General features: G+C 35.5%; 1 protein-coding gene across 11 annotated transcripts in view; it reads right to left on the bottom strand.

Moving 5' to 3' along the window:
* Nucleotides 1-18,346, bottom strand: part of R3HDM1 (R3H domain containing 1) — a 203,400-nt gene that overhangs the window by 46,695 nt on the left and 138,359 nt on the right. For all 11 annotated transcript variants that reach the window (XM_059394388.1, XM_059394383.1, XM_059394380.1 and 8 more), the window contains 2 exons: nt 5,337-5,491; nt 1,630-1,781 (listed from right to left, as the gene is read on the bottom strand). In XM_059394388.1, coding sequence (XP_059250371.1) covers nt 1,630-1,781; nt 5,337-5,491 — 307 coding nt within the window. The remainder of the gene's footprint in view (nt 1-1,629; nt 1,782-5,336; nt 5,492-18,346) is intronic.

An 18,346-nucleotide genomic window follows, 5' to 3' on the forward strand; every position in this document is an offset into this window, starting at 1 on the left:
GGACAGAGATCACAAGCAGGCAGAGAGGCAGGCAGAGAGAGAGGAGGAAGCAGGCTCCCTGCTGAGCAGAGAGCCCGATGTGGGGCTCGATCCCAGGACTCTGAGATCATGACCCGAGCCGAAGGCAGCGGCTTAACCCACTGAACCACCCAGGTGCCCCAACCCATCCATTTTCAAACTGTCCATTTCACCTGCTTTAGCACAGAATTCTGCTTTTGATAGCTCTGAACCTGAACTGGCAATACAAATCCCAAATTTACAGAAATTGGGAAAAGAGGCTCAGATTGGGAGTATCTTCTTATTTAGAAATTTTAAACTTCAACAACAAATGGGAAATTTGACACAATACACATTTCTATTTTCATTGTGTATTTCCTCTACCGCTAAAGAGCTGGGGCTCATTAGAATATAAAACTCCAAAGTTGCCTATGATTCACAACTAACTCACTGTTTAAAAAGCCTGCACATTTCAATCTGTGACAGCCACAGAGGTGGAAAGGACAAGGAAGTATGTGAGTCATGTGTGCGTGTGACAACAAATAAGATGAGAACCAAGACTGAGGAAATATGTGAGTTCTTGTGTGTGTGTGTGTGTGTGTGTGTGTGTGTGATAACAAACAAGAGCCAAGTTTCCATTCTCCCAAGTAGATTCAATGAAGCACGTCTGTCAATCCCTTTCTCACCTCTAAATACCATTATCTGTAACCATAACCAGTGACAACCTCTTATCAGCAATTGGAACACAGGTTTTCCTTCTTAAAAAGAGCACTGCTGTCCCTCTGGCGACCTCACAGGGATGTCATGAAATAAAAGACTACAGTACTTTTCTTTCTTTCTTTCTCCTTCCCTTCCTCTTTTTTTTTTTTTTTTTTAAGATTTTATTTATTTGACAGAGAGAGAGAGAGAGAACAGAGGGAAAGTGAGAGGGAGCAGACTCCCTGCTGAGCAGAGAGCCCAAGGTGGGGCTGGATCCCAGAACACTGAGATCATGACCTAAGCTGACTGAGCCCCTGTAATACTTTCTGAATAACTGACTAAAGTTATCCAATTCAAAGGACGATTACTCTATATCACATTCAGCTTATCAGAAGAGCTTCTGCTCCTCCAGTTTGAAGTAGCTAAAGTAGTAGCTTCATGACTTGCTTTTATATAGAGCCACTACTATCTTTGCTTCTCCTAAATGCCCCCCCCACTCCCGCGGCTTCCTCTTAATGATGGAAAATGAGCTCTCTAGAGCATGAAAATTTTCAGAAAGAAATTCTGTTGCTGAGGTTATATACAAGAAGTACCTTCTTCCCCAACTCCTACAAAAGTCTTAAATAGTAAATGCTCCAACTCCAGGGTCTATGGCCAACTACTATTCCATCTGGCTAAGGGAAGAATGGCCTACTTTTAGGCACCTGAGAGAAGATGTGACCCTCCTTTAGGTTACATATGAAATGTTTGGCTTATCTTGATTTTGTTAGAAAATCTATGAGAAAAGGAGACTCTATCCCACTTTCTCAATTCTATATTATACTAGATAATGATTTCAGGTCATGCTCCTTAGTCAATTTTAAAATTAGTAACAGATCATAATCCTGATAAACAATTAGCAGCTATAGGATTAGGTTTCTTAGTTGTACTCACCTTAAATTATTTTGTTGGCCAGGTGGAATGACACTATAGTAAACTGGCATTCCTGTTGTGGGCATAGATCCTTGATTAGACTGATTAGGGAACATAACAGGCTGTTGATAAGTCTGATGGGCAATTCCTTGAGAAGTTTGAGGCAGTGAAACCTAAAATTTGAAAGACAATTTAAAGGGAAAAAGATTCTTCAAAACCTTGCAAATGATAATGTCTCTTGCCTCCATAAACACTTCTAGTATCAACATTTAGAAATAAGCTCAAGTGCCAATAGTCATGATAAGTTAGCCACAGTACCACCACTTTATTTATGTTCCTTTCAGCCAGCTTTAGCTTTTGGCTAGCATTCAGCAACTGTACAGTAGGCTAGATGCATTAGATTATAAAAATAAGATGTGACTTACATCTTTAAGTAAAAGTTGTTTTAAAAAATAAGTGGTTTCCAAATAAGCATGATCATTTGACGTGGAAGAGTAGATAATACAGTACATCTCAGACAGAGCTAAATAAAACTTAGGTAGGGCAGCAGTGAGATACACTGGATCAGAAAGACTGAGTTTTGGAGTTTCAGATATCTAGATATGAGACTGGCTTTATCCTTTAGCTTTCTATGAAACATTAGGCAAATGACTTAACTATTTTGAGGTCCAACAACTCCTTATGTGAAAAAATGAGATGCTATCCCCATCTCATGGGAGGCATTATCTCCACTGTAATCTCTGCTTGTAGGATCTTGCAGAGTAGACATCTGGTGAACAGCGGATCTTTCAGTTCTGTTTTCTATATTATCTACATAGAACCCGCATGAACAGAATGGATTTTTCAGGTCTCTGGTTTCTAAAATAGAAACCACAGACACAATGGACTCTTCTGTTGTTGTTTTTACTATTGCAATGGGTTCTTAATTTATAAATGAGTTATAACATTACAGGTGGATTATACTGATTTTGGTAAGTAAGGCCAATACAAAAGCTTCTGATGGTTATGATGATGATGATGTTAGCAACTGTAGTAGCAATAACAGATGATACTGATGATAATGCAAATTAACATTACTATTTATTTATCACCATGCATCAGGTTCTGTTCTAATAACTTTATGCATGTTATAATATTAAGTCTTCCTAATAACTATAAGAAGGTACTTTTATCATCCCTATTTTATAGATGGGGAAAACTGAGGTTAAGTAACTTGTCCAAGGTTGTATGGCTAGTAAGCAGGGAAGTTAAGATTTGAAACTATACCTTCTGGTTCCAGAGCTTCAGCTCTTTAACCATTTCATTATTCTCTATACCTGGCTTCCATGATTTAGAAGGTGATTAACTTCTAATAAGTATTGTTTCTGAAATGCAAACTAGTCTTTTCTTTTTTTCTTTTTTTTTTTTTTTAAAAGATTTTATTTATTTATTTGACAGAGAGAAATCACAAGTAGGCAGAGAGGCAGGCAGAGAGAGAGAGAGGAGGAAGCAGGCTCCCTGCTGAGCAGAGAGCCCGATGCGGGACTCGATCCCAGGACCCTGAGATCATGACCTGAGCCGAAGGCAGCGGCTTAACCACTGAGCCACCCAGGCGCCCCAAACTAGTCTTTTCAAAACACAGAGTAATCCCTTAATTACTTTCAATTTGGCTCAGTTATTGCAAAGAGGAAGTTATTCATTTGATGTATCCAACTCTGTATAACATAAATATATCAGTCTTTTGTGCCTACTGTGGGAGTGTAACATTCTAAGATTATTATTTCTGATTGTATCTAAGTTAATATATACTCAATGCAGATCCAAGGACAATGACACAGTTCAATCCAGACAATTAAGCTATAGAACAAATCTGTAACTAGTGGTAAAGAAAAACTAAAAAAGAGAGGGAACAGTATGTGAGACATATGGCCACCAAATACAGTTTACTGAGGACAGATGATTTTTCTTAGTTTTTAGACAGCATTTTATCCCTCACTCAGCCTCTCTACCAGAGGTAGCAGGAATTATAAAGCAGGCTCTAATTGCTCTACAGGGCCACCCTTCTCATAGTCTTTTACCCAGTATGACGATTATATAAAATACTTTAAGAAATGATTTATAACTTATTAAAAAAGTACACTATAGAAATTTTAATTATTGTCTTAGTTCTAATACATTTCCAGTATCTAGCTTAAAAAAAAAAAAAAACCCAAAACCCTACATTAACAAGTCTATAATTTATTTAAAAATTGTATTACTTGCACTAGACCATGAGTCCCTAGAAGTAAAGGGCAGATCTTAGTTTCACAGTACCTGGACATCTAACCGGTGCTCAATGTACTGGGCTAGGTAGCACAACCAAGGTCCTTGACAGAAGAGATTTCCTGGCCTGGTACTGATCCTCTCTAATGTCTAGCTATGGAGAAGAAGGGAATGGGCAGTCTCATGTGCCTGGGCTCAAGCACAGAGGATAAGGAAGCATGGAGATGGGAGAGAAAACAAAGATGCAAAATCCGGTTTCATGCTCCATCTTTTCTTTTTTCCTTAGCTGCTTTCTATTAGTAAGAAACTAGAAAACTAGAGAAACATATATATATATATATATAACATATATATATATATATATATATATATATAATTTTTTTTTTTTTTTAACTAGACATACCCTTAGAGCTCACTAGTCCCTGACAGTTCCATAGTTTACATTTAATTCCAATTTAAAATTTCTGGAATTACACGAAATATGCTAGCATCTTTACTCATATCCCTTCCCATCCCCAGAATTTCTTCTTAATGAATTTATGCCCATAATTTTGTTTTAAGAGACAGTTAAAGGTTTTTATTTTTCTAGAGAACTTCTACATTTAGGTTCCTAATCTATTCATGGCTCTACTTCATAATCCCTTTAGTTATGGGTCCGTGCACTATCATCAACTTGTTTACATGTACATTTATCTTCCTAACTAGACTGTCTTTACCTTGTTGAGATGAATGAAGACGGTCTCTGTTTTCTTAGCATTAGGTTCAGCTATGGAAAACCATGAGGCCTATTTGCAAGTAATTCCAAAAAAACCCCCCTCATTTAAAAGTAATTCCAGAAAGATGAAAGAAGAATAAAACAAATTTCTGAAAATATGCCATATTATACTAGATATATTTCACTTATTCATGGAACAATAGATATTTCTACTTTAGAACTGTAAGTTAAAATCCACATTTTTAATACATGATATCATATACATGATATGCCATTCTTTTTTGGGACTGAGGTGAGGAAAAAGACCAGTTCCAGCATGGAAAACAACCTTCTTCTCTATAAACACTCATTTATAGTTTGTACTCTACCTCACTCTTTTAGATACCTATCTCTACCATTATTTTCCCTCTTATTCCACTCTTCCCTCAAAAGAGACTATATAAGAAGCTGAAGAATAGAATAAGATACTTTCTTATTATACATTTATATCATTGGAAACACAGACAATGCCAAATAAAATTTACTTGCTACTATCAATGTGGTTAATATTGTAGTTCACATATAATTTTTAATAAAAATTACAGAAGTGAATGAATAAAGCAGTACATGAGGGTAAAACAAAGCTGCTATACTAATAAAACTCTTGAGACCATAAAGTTATGTATCACAAAAGCATTTTCTCTATATTAACACGAGAGGAGATGAACTGTGGCTATACATTTTATTTATTCCAAATCTCCTCTACCCAAAGATGGCAATAGTGACAACATACCTGGTATGATGGCACTGAAGGATATGGGATGACTACTCCTTGGATCTGATTTCCAATGCTGTTGGGCTGGCCACCAACTAGGCTCTGACTCTGGGGTTGCTGAACTCCAACTAGTCCTTGGTAATTTTGCTGGTGATTGGGTATAACTTGATAACCTGTAATGGCACAATGAGTTAAGCCCTGCTTCAAATTTATTTATTTATTTTTTTAATCTAATAGAATGTTTTTGTGTTTTAAGCAAATATTTTTGTGTTTTGAAATGACAAAATTCTGTTAAAATAACAAATCTTAAAAACCCTCTATCATGAGAGCTAACTTTTAAAGGGTTTACTGTATAGGTAACTCCCAGCTATATTTTTCCCCACTTAAAATACATTCAAGTAAATTTTGTGTACAAAGATTTCCTTTATAGTTGAGGAAATTTATATGGTCACAGATTTGGTTTATAGACAATTAGTTTCTGAGGACCAGTACTGGCTACATAATTTCTAGTACCTAGGCAAGAGGAAAATGCAGGACTGCTTGTTAAAAATTACTGAGAATTTTGAGTTGGTAAGAGCAGAACATTAAACCAAACACAGGGCCCTCCCTGTGTTAGATCAGAGGTGCATGCCCAGGAAGCTGGCCCTTCTGAATACCAAAAGCAGGAAAGAAGAGAACTACTTTTACAGAATGGTTATCACACTAAAATAGGAATCCTTATATTAGGAATGTGTCAAGAGCACAAGGAAAATAGAGTCATTCAGCAAATTTTTAGATTATTTCCTTATTATATTACTAAGGTCACTTGGCAGAGAAACAGATCATTAAAGAGATTAAGTAATTTGACTGAAGTCACGAATCTGACACCTAAGGGACAACTCTTCTCTAAACTAAAGGCACTGGTAGTAATTTACTACGTAAGTATTTACTACTTAAGAGTTACTTAAGTAGTAAGTTGAGAGTATAAATTTACTTTTTTAAATAAAAAGCAATTATTTATTTAAATAAAAACCCACAATGATAAGCTGAGTAGTGAATTAAGAATTGTATTTAGGGCGCCTGGGTGGCTCAGTGGGTTAAGCCGCTGCCTTCGGCTCAGGTCATGATCTCAGGGTCCTGCGATCGAGTCCCACATCGGGCTCTCTGCTCAGCAGGGAGCCTGCTTCCTTCTCTCTCTCTCTGCCTGCCTCTCAGTGTACTTGTAATTTCTCTCTGTCAAATAAATAAATAAAATCTTAAAAAAAAAAAAAGAATTGTATTTAAAAAAAGAAAGAAAATAGGAATTGTATTTTGTTTCTTGACCCCAAGAGGATTCCTTTTAGGTAAACCAATTATCTCAAAACTTATGTAAATTACTAGACGTTATCAGAAATCATTTTTTTCTTTCTTAAAAGAAACCAGATAAAAATAACGAACCATCCAGCTTCAGGGTATTTAAAAAAGTTTCTACAAAAGATGAACAAAACTATAGTATTGTCTATACAAACTTTCACAACTAAATGTCAGTTAAATGATTTCTCTGGTAATACCATAAATATATCTCACTATCTTATAAATATCGGTTCATTTCTATGTTTATTAATCCCCAAAGCAACAGAAATGGCAAAGATCGCATCTCAGGTATTTAACTATAGACAAAAGCATCACTGTAGCTGTCTTGAAGTCTCAATGATTCTGCTCAATGACTAAATAATTTAATAAAGTCTAGGATCAACCTTTTCTAAAGATAGAAATACAAAGCATATTTGTTAACTAAAGAACATATTAACACCAACAAAATAAAAATGCAATTATAGTGAACTATTATTTACAATGAAGGGTTTTGTAAAATTATGCTACCTCTATGGCAATAGTGCATTATGGCCATGTTACAAATGACAAATCGAACTTAGTACAAAAAATTTAAATTCTAATCCTAGTCAGTAATGAAGTGATTGATAATATGCTATTTCCTCAACTTTTCTGTGAATGTATTTTCTGTAATACTTAAACTTGTAGGCAGAGAAAGAACCAGAGGAAGCTCATTTCTTGCCCTTTAGTCTTAACAATTAACAGTCAGCCCTCTTTTCAGTTTATCAAATCACGTGTACTTCAAATTCATGCTCTAACTTCCAAACACCATGAAAACACACATTGACACATTTCCACTCCTAGGAACATAAAGAGCAGGAATGGAAATGGGATGTGAAGATACAACCTTTCCTTGTGTTGGAAACACTACCTCAGAACATACACATAGAGAAGCATAAACTGTAGTGTCAGAATTTGGGCTGAGCTCTAAGTAAATTACAATGGTCTTATGAGAATACAGTTCACTACAATTGAAAAGAAAAATGTAGAAACCTGGCAGAATTCACTGTAACATAACCTGACTTAAAATACCTTGACTTATACAGTCACATCCCCCCAAGGAACTTCAACTATTTCTCATACTACCCTTGTAGTTTATTCAAAGTACTTTTAAAGTTATAGCTTACCTTTGCTATATAACTTTGAAAAAAAAAATGTCAATGCATGGGCAAATGTGGCTCTGATCTCCTTTACTTAAATTTACTAATTTTTGGAGATTCACATTGGAGCCTTGGAGCATTGGAGAATTTTTCATATGAAAAAAAAAGTTTGACAGAAAACTTTTAATAAATAGTTATAGATTCCATGTCACAGGATACTACATTATAGAATTTGCACCAGTAAGTTTCCAGTGGTATTTTAGATTTCCTAATGCAACCAAATCCCAATCAATATCCATTTCACAGTATTATCTCCACACAAACATCACGCACATTTTCAAAACATGACAACATAACATGAAATCTAAAATATCTGATTCTAGCACCTCACCATTTGTAACAGATGGTAGTATGTTGTGAACCCGGGGTGTGACTGGTGGGTGATATAAAGATAAGTAATGTCTCTATCTTTGAATTAGGTATGCTTAGCCCTGACACTGCTATTAGAACAGCAGTATAAATAGGACTTAGGAAAATAGGAGGGAGAAATTAACCCTGACAGAGGTAGACATTTGAGCTTGGACTTAAAAAAAAAAATGATAGAAAAGAAGTATAAAATGAATAATATCTGTGGGGAAGAGTAGAAGAGTTGTGAGAACACAAAGTTCTAGATATGAAAGACTTGGAAAATAGAACAATGTCTAAATATTAGTACTTCATTCAAAAGTAGCATAAATACACTGGTAGCATATTCCTAAAACAATAGTGGAGCTATTAAAAACAAAAATGTCAAACACTTTAAAAGAAAATATATTTCCTAAGAAGCTCATATTAATCTTCACAGAATTTTGTTCCTTATTTCCAGACATTTTAAAAGCTATAGGTAACCCTCCTAAGTGATTTTTGCTGCATTATACCCTCCAAGCAGCTGGACAGGGATGGGAGGCACTCCAAAGTGACTCCTGCCTTGGGGAGAGGGGAAGATAACCAAACAAACTAGCTCCACTGCAGCCCCAGCAGATGGAATGGGGGCAGACATCTGATCTGCCAGTCACACCCCCCAACAAAAACCTCTCAGGGGCAGCACAAGAAGAGAGCCCTGTAGTTTGGGATCACTGCAGCCATGCCAGACAAATTGGAGGCAGGGATCTAGTCTGACTGCTGGCCCCACCTACCTACAAAAGCCTCTCAGGGGACCCTACAGGTTGGTGCTATTGTAGCCACAGTGAACTGGATGAGGGCAGGCATCTGGTCTGATTGGTGAGAATGCCCAACTACAAGCCCACAGTGGCCCTAATCTTTGCCCTAAATAGCACAGGGACTAAATCCTGCCCACAGCATGCAAGGTGGGCCATTGTAGCTAAGAGAAGTGAAGATAAATGTGGCTCAGATACAACAGCAGAGAACATGCAACCCACGGAGGAGACACCCTGAAGAACCTGGTTCAGGTAAACAGGAGACACTGTGCAACAGGGCATTGCCCTTCTTCATAAGGCTACTACTTTAAAGATCAGTAGACATAGCTCACCTTCCTAATACATATAAACAAACACAGAGTTATACAAAACGAGGAGAATAAAATATGTCCCAAATTAAGGAACAGGACAAAATCACAAAAAAAGAGATAAATGAAAGTGAGATCAGCTATATTCCTGGATAAAGAATTCAAAGTAATGTACTTTGTAATAATACAAAGATACTAACTGGACTTGGGAGGAAAAAAAGGGACAAACTCAGTAAGAACTTCAACGAAGAGAAAGTAATAATAAGGGGGAAAAAAAAACCCCCCAAAAACCCGGTCAGAGATGAAGAATTCAATAACTGAAATGAAAAATATACTAGAAGGAATCAACAGATTAGAGGATGCAGAAAAAGAGATCATTAATCTAGAAGGCAGGGTAATGAAAATCAAAAAGAAAAAATAATAAAAAATGAGATTAGGTTAAGGGAGCTCAGCAACATCATCAAGTGTAATAATATTTGCATTTTGGGGATCTCAGAAAGAAATGAGAGAGGAAAGGAGGCAGAAAATTTATCTGAAGAAAAAAATAGCTGAAAAATCCCCAAATCTGAGGCAAGAAATATATATTTAAATCCAGAAGGCAGAGGGCCCCCAACAATATCAACCCAAGGAGGTTCACACCAAGATACTTAGTAGTTAAAAGCAGTGATAATGAGAGAATTTTAAAAGCAGCAACAGAAAAGAAAATAGTTTCTTAGGAGGGAAATCCCAGAAGACCAATAAGCTGATTTTTCAGCAGAAACTTTGCAAGTCACAATGACATGATACACATCAAAGTACTGAAAGGAAAAAAACCACGAACAAGAACACTTTGCCTAGGCAAGATTATCACTCAGAATAAAAAGAGAGAGAGTTTTACAGCCAAGTAAATGTTAAAGGAATTCATCACCATTAAACCAGACTTACAAGAGAAGTTAAAGGGGATTCTTTCAGTGGAAAGAAAGCCATAATCAGTAGTAACAACATTATGAAAGAATAAAATATCAGTAAATATAAACACTATAAAAGTGGTAGATTAATCACTTATAAAATCATTACAGAGGTTAACGTGCAAAAAAAATTACATTAAATTCTATCTATAAAAAGCATTCAAGGGATCCACAAAGTAAAAGGATGTAAAATATGACATCATATACATAGAATGTAGGTGCGAGGGGATTTTAGGTTGGTTCTCTTACAACAGGTTCAAAGTTAAATGGACATCAATGTGATACAGACTGCTACATGCATATGATGTAAATAAGAACCTAATGGTAACCACAAAGCAAAAACCTGCAATAGATAAACAAAGGGAAAGGAATCTAAGCATTTCACTGAAGAAAACCAGCAAACCACAAGGGAAGAGAGCAAAAGAAGAAAGGAAAAGAGAAGAACTACAAAAACAACCATAAAACAAGTAACAAAATAACTGGAAGTATATACCCATCAATAACTACTTTGAATGTAAATAGACTAAATGTACCAATCAATCAATGAACATAGGGTGAATGAGTGGATAAAAAAGCAAGATCCTTGGGGCGCCTGGGTGGCTCAATGGGTTAAGCTTCCACCTTCAGCTCAAGTCATGATCTCAGGGTCCTGGGATCGAGCCCCGCATCTGGCTTTCTGCACAGCGGGGATACTGCTTCCCCCGCCACCCCTGACTACTTGTGATCTCTATCTGTCGAATAAATAAAGAAAAATCTTAAGGAAAAAAAAAAAAAAAGCAAGACTCTGGGATGCCCTGGGTGGCTGAATTGGTTAAGCATCTGCGACTCAGGTCATGATCCCAATTTCCTGGCATCAAGTCCCGCACTGGGCTCCTTGCTCAGCAGGGAGCCCGCTTCTCCCTTGACCTATGGTACTCCCTGCTTGCGCTGACAAACTAGTAAATAAAATCTTAAAAAAAAAAAAAAAAAAGCAAGACCCATGTATATGATGTCTACAAGAGACTCACTTCAGATCTAAATAATCATGCAGATTTAAAGTTAAGGGATACAAAAATAGTTACCATGCAAAAGAAGTGAAAAAAAAAAAAAAAAGCTGGGGTAGCAATACTTACATAGGACAAAATAGTCTTTAAAACAAAGACTGTAACATGAGACAAAGAAATACACTACATCATGATAAAGGGAACAATCCCACAAGAGAATATAAAATTGTAAATATTTATGCACCCAAGATGGGAATATCTAAGTACATAAAGTAACTATTAAGAGACAGCAAAGAAGAAACTGACAGTAATACAATAATAGTAGGGGACTATAACACGCCATGTACATCAATGGATAGATCATCCAGACAGAAAAGAAGGAAGCAGTGGCTCTGAATGACACATTGGATCAGTTGGACCTATCAGATATATTCAGAACATTTTTTCAAAAAACAGTGTAACATACATTGAAGTGTACATGAAACAGTCTCTAGAACAGATCACTTTGTTATGCCACAAAACAAGTTTCGGTAAATTGAGAAAAACAGAAAACACATCATGCATATTTTCTGACTACAATGGTATGAAACTAGAAATCAATTATAAGAAAAAGTCTAAAAAGAACATGAATACATGGAGGCTAAATAACATCCTATTAAACAACAGATGGCTCAACCAAGAAATCAAAGAGGAAATCAAAAAATACATAGAGACAAATGAAAATGAAAACACAATGGTCCAAAATCTTTGGGATGCAGCAAAAACTGTTCTAAGAGGGAAGTTTACCACCATACAAGCCTACTTCAAGAGGCAAGAAAAATTTCAAATAAAAAACCTAATCTTAGACCTAAAAGAGCTAGGAAAAGAATAAACACAGCCCAAAGCCAGCAGAAGGAAGGAAATAATAAGGATTAGAGATTAATAGAGTTGAATAGAAATGATATAGAAACTAAAAACACAACAGATCAGTGAAACCAGAAGCGGATTCTCTGAACAGATACCCAGATTCATAAAGAACGAGAGAGAGACAGAGAGAGAGAGAAAGGACTTAAATAAAATCCAGAAATGAAGGAGGAGAAATAACTGACAGCTACAGAAATACATAGGATTATAAAAGAATATTATAAAAAATTACATGCCACAAATTGCACAGTCTGGAAAGAATGGATACATTCTAGAAACACATAATCTTCTAAAATGAAATTAGGAAGAAAGAAAATTTGAACTTCTCAATTACTAGTAATGAAAATTGAATCAGCAATCAAAAAACTGCCCCAAAACAGAACTCCAGGACCAGATGGCTTCACAGGGGAATTCTATAAAACATTATTTATTTATTTATTTATTTATTTTAAAAGATTTTATTTATTTGAGAGAAAGATAAAAAAAGGGATGTGAGAGAGAGGGATCACAGGCAGAGGGTAGGTGTAAAGGGAGAAGACCCCCTGCTGGGCAGGGAGCCTGAAGCAGGACTCAATTCCAGAACCCTGGCATCATGACCTGAGCTGGTCAGAAGCTTAATCCACTGAGCCACCTGGGTGCCGTCTACCAAACATTTAAAGAAAAATTAATACTTGTTCTTTTCAAATTACTCCAAAAAAAAAAATAAGAAGAAGGAAAGTTACTTAGTTCATTGTATGAGTCCAGAACTACTCTGATACAAAAACTAGATACACTACAAAAAAAAAAAAAAAAAAAAAAAAAAAAAAAAAAAAAAAAAAAAAAAAGAAAAATACTGGCCAGTATCTCTGATGAACACAGATATAAAAATTTCAACAAAATATTAGCAAACCAAATCCAACAATACATTTAATAAAAAATCATTCACCAGTGTAGAGTGGAATTTATTACAGGGATGGAAGGGTGGTTTAATATTTGTGAATCGATCAATGTGATATATCGTATTAAGACAAAGGATGGGGCGCCTGGGTAGCTCAGTGGGTTAAAGCGTCTGCCTTTGGCTCAGGTCATGATCCCAGGGTCCTGGGATCGAGGCCCTCATAGGTCTCTCTGCTCAGCGGGGAGCCTGCTTCCTCCTCTCTCCCTCTGCGTATTTGTGATCTCTGTCTGTCAAGTAAATAAATAAAATCTTAAAAAAAAAAAGAGAGAGGATAAAACCACATTATTCATCTCAATGAATGCAGGAAAAGCATTTGATAAAGGACAACTTCCATTCATGATAAAAACTCTCAACAAAGTAGGTTTAGCGGGAACATACATACATAATAAAGCCCACATATGAAAACCCCACAACTAACATCTCACATATTTAGTGGTGAAAAATGGAGCTTTTCCTCTAAGATCAGGAACAAGACAAGGATGTTCACTCCCACTACTCTTAATCAACAAAGTAATGGAAGCTCCAGCCCCAGCAGTTAGACAAGAAATAAAAGGCACCCAAATTGGAAAGGATAAGTAAAATTTTCACTCTTGGAGATGACATAATATTATACAGAGAATACCCTGAAAATCCCACCAAAAAGCTACTAGAACTGATAAATGAGCTTAGTAAGGACACAGGATATAAAAGCAACTTACAGAAATCTGCTGTATTACTATACACTAATAATGAAGCAGCAGAAAGAGAAATTAAGAAAACAATCTCACTTATAATTGCTTTAAGAAGAGTAAATAAACTTAATTGAGAAGGTCAAAGACTTCTACTTTGAAACTATCAAACGTTGTTAAAGAAATAAAAAATGATACAAGTGGAAAGATATTCCATGCTCATGGATTAGAAGAATCAATACTGTTAAAATGTCCACACTACCTAAAACAACCTATATACCAAGATACCAAAAACATTTTTTACAAAAGTAGAATAAATAATCTGAAAATCTGTATATAACTAGAGAAGACCCTGAATAGCCAAAACAATCTTGAAAAAGAACAAAGCTGGAGGTATCACATTCCTAGATTTCAAACTATAGTATAAATCTCTAGTAATGAAAATAGTATGGTACTGGCACACAGACAGAAACAGAATAGAAAGCCCAGAAATATATAATACTTACATGCTCAATTTATGGATGACAAAGGAGACAAGAACATACAATGGGAAAAAGTCTCTTCAACAAATGATCCTGGGAAAACTGGAAAACTACATGCAAAAGAATGAAACAGGACCATTTTCTTATCCCAAACACAAATAAGCTTAAAATGAATTAGAGTTATAAGTATGAGACCTGAAACTATTAAAATCGTAGAAAAAAAAATGCAGTAATTTTTTTTCTTTTTTCAAAAGAGTTTACTTAACTCATTTTTAAAAAGTAATTTCTACAGCCAACATGGGGCCCAAATTCATGACCCTGAGATTAAAAGTCACATGCTCTATTGACTAAGTCAGCCAGGCTCCCCACAGGCTACTAATTTCTTCTTTGACATTGGCCTTAGAAACATTTCTCTAGATAGGTCTCCCTGGGCAAGAGAAACAGCAAAATTAAATGATTGGGACTATACCAAACTAAAAAGCTTCTGCACAGCTAAGGAAACCACCAACAAAACAAAAAAGTAACCTACTGAACAAGAAAAGATATTTGCAAATGATCTATCTGGTAAGGGGTTAATACCTAAAATATATAAGAAACTTATACAAGTTAACAACAAAACCCTCAAAAAATCCAATTACAAAATGGCAGAGGACATGACAGGCATTTCTCTAAAGAAGACATCCAGATGGCCAACAGATACATGAAAAGATGCTCAACATCACTCATCATCAGGGAAATGCAAATCAAAACAACACTGAGATATCACCTTACATTTGTCAGAATGGCTAAAATCAAAAACACAGGAAATAAGGGTTGGAGAGAATGTAGAGAAAAAGGAACCTTTGTACACTGTTGGGAGGAATGTTAACGGTGCAGCCATTGTGGAAAATAGTATGGAGGTTCTTCAAAAAATTAAAAATAAAATTACTATATGATCCAGTAATTCCACTACTGGGTATTTACCTGAAGAAAATGAAAACAGTAATTCAAAAAGACATATGCACCCCTATGTTTACTGCAGCATTGCTCACAATAGCCCAGATAAGAAGGTAACCCAAATGTCCATTGATAGATGAGTGGATAAAGAAGATGTGGTATGAAATATGTACACCATGGACTATTACTCAGCCGTAAAAACAAATGAAATCTGCTATTTGCTACAACACGGGTACACCCAGAGAGTACAATGTTAGGTGAAATAAGTCAGTGAGAAAAAGACGGATATCATACAATTTCACTCCTATGTGGAATCTGGAAAACAAAACAAAGGAACGAACTGAAAGATTGAAACAAAAAACCAGACTCTTAAATAAAGAGAATAAGCAGGTGGTTATGAGAGGGGCAGGATGGGTGAAATAGGTGAAGGAGTACAGGATCAGGAGTACAGGTATCTTGATGAACACTGAGTAATGTACAGAACTGTTGAATTATTATATTGCACGCATGAAACTAATGACACTGCATGTTAATTATATAAAATTCATCTCTTTAATTGTTTTCTCATGTGTATGCCTTAATAAACAAAAAATGAAATGATGGGCTTTTTAAGAGTAAGTTAGAAACTTTAACATCTCCCTTCCCCACTTCCATTAAAAACAAAGAAACCCATATCAGCTATTGCAGAGCTAAGCCAGTAAGTACGCACTCAATATTTACACTCACTGAATAGATAATAGAGAAAAACATATTCTTAGCAGAATAGAATAAAAATAATATATGTTTCTAAATGAAACCAGAAGATTACTACGCATGCTGACAGACTGAGAATGGTGTTTTTCATTCTCCATGTTCAGCAAATGGCTCTGTAAGCAAAAGCTGAACTTAAAGTTTTAAGGTAGTGTTTAAAATAAGGTTAAACACATTTAATTGCCATTTCATTAAAATGAAAGTTGACTGCATGATTACGAATCACCTCAGTGAATTCATGAATTTTGGGTCGCTCACAAGTCCTCACCTTAGAAACTGTACTGCAGCTGAAATGCAGATTTCATGTCATTTACCCCAAACAGTTTACTTGATAAGGAATAACACAAAACTGTTCTGATTCACATTTAATATATAAAGTTTGAAACAAAAAGGTTTTATTTCAATATTTCTGAGTAAGTCTGGACATTTAAGACATCTCTTAAAAAAAGGCTTACTTACATGATTAAACTATAGGTTTTTACAGTAGAACATTTGGAAAATACAAAAAAGGAAAAAGCTACTATGGAAAAAAACATTTCTGTAAGACAATTACTCACAGATAATCACCATTTACATGTATATATAGTTAGCCTTATTTCCATGCAGATATAAATATCCACTTACATTATTTATAGAAATGGCATACAAACTGTTTTAAAACCTTTTTCATAGCTATGGATAAGATTAACAAATTTATAAAAATGATGGGAAGTCAATCAGAGAAAGACAACTATCATATGATCTCATTCACATGTGAAGTTTAAGAAACAAAACAGAAGATCATAGGGGGAAGGGAGGGAAAAATAAAACGAAATCAGAGAGGAAGACAAACCATAAGAGACTCTTAATCATAGGAAATAAACTGAGGGGTGCCTGGATGGCTTAGTTGTTAAGCGTCTGCCTTCAGCTCAGGTCCTGATCCTAGGGTCCTACGACTGAGCCTCACATCAAGCTCCCTGCTCAGTGGGGAGACTGCTTCTCCTTCTCCCACTCCCTCTGCCTGTGTTCCCTGTCTTGCTGTATCTCTCTGTCAAATAAGTAAAATCTTTAAGAAAAAAAAAAAAAAAAGGAAATAAACTGAGGGTTGCTGAAGGGGAGGGGGCAGGGGGACTAGGTAACTGGGGGATGTAATGAGCACTGGGTATTATATAAGCTTGATGAACCATTTAACTCTCCTTCTGAAACTAATAATAATATACTATATGTTAATTGAATTTAAATAAAAACTAACAAAAAAAGATGGGAAGGAAAAGGAAATTTTTTAGAACATATTTAGACCTCAAGTTAACAATCCAAGCATGAGAAAAGGAGTCATCTGATGTGAACTCTGTTGTATTTTAAGGAAAAGGCATGTGTTAAGAAGCTAACAAGACAAAAGGACTAAATATTTTAGAACCAACTATGTCAGTATCCTCCGGCCACTCTGGAATTCAGACCAAACACAAATTTAGCCCCAAATTCCTATGCCTTTTCATTTAGAATACTACATAATGTTCATTTTTTTTTTTTTTAATAGCACCACAAAGTAACATTAGTAGCTAACACTTACATGACATTTATTAGGTTTTGGGTACTGTTCTAAGTACTTTGTATATGAAGTGAGATGAAGAAACAAAACAAAGAGGTTCACACCTTGCCCAAGGTTACCTCCTGGTAAGTTAAAAGTGGGATTTCCACATAGTAGTCTGATTCTAAAATTTACGTTTCTTAGGTACAAATGTTGAAGTAGAAAGAGTATTAGGGTAATACTGCTCAAATAAGTGGAACACTATACACTTGGTCTCCTTCCATTTTTTCAGTATTTTGGTTAATGAAGGCTTTTACTGTAGTTTAAGATTGTGCTCGCTTCGGCAGCACATATACTGTAGTTTAAGATACTTAAGTTTCATGATAATTATAGGAAAAAAATATTGCAAATAGTCAATCAATCAGGGAACCTATTTCACTTGAATTTAAGATTATTTGTATATATAAATGTGATTATCCCAAATAAGAATCAGAGTGAAAGTTGTTGAAGAGTTAGTGCAGATGGTAGTTTGATAAACTTGGAGCTAAAAAAAGACTATATATCAAAGAGCTTAAACAATCAGCCCATAATGCCCTACCCTTGGAAGGTATTCTCCTTTAGTTGTTTTGCCCATTACTCTCAAGATGCGTAGTTTGTGACTTCTGTATTTTAAGGTTACACTTCCTTGCCTTATTATAATTAGATCTCACATGTATATGAAACAGTTGGGAAGAGGAAAAGGAGGCTCAAATGGTGACATGTTTCTGGTTAGTGTCCTTTGATCTGTGTACTTTCACGCCAATCTTCAATGTTTCTTGTTGGTGTTTAGCTTTGCTATTTTGTTTCAAAGGCTGACTTTGCTCAAAATGTACATTCTGTTGCTATATCCCATATGAGTGCACACAAGATTTAACAGAACTTTCATAACCTGGTTCTCTTCTCTGCAAAGTTGACTTGTTTT

The sequence above is a fragment of the Mustela nigripes genome, chromosome 3, assembly GCF_022355385.1.
Source record: "Mustela nigripes isolate SB6536 chromosome 3, MUSNIG.SB6536, whole genome shotgun sequence".
Taxonomy (NCBI): Eukaryota; Metazoa; Chordata; class Mammalia; order Carnivora; family Mustelidae; genus Mustela; species Mustela nigripes.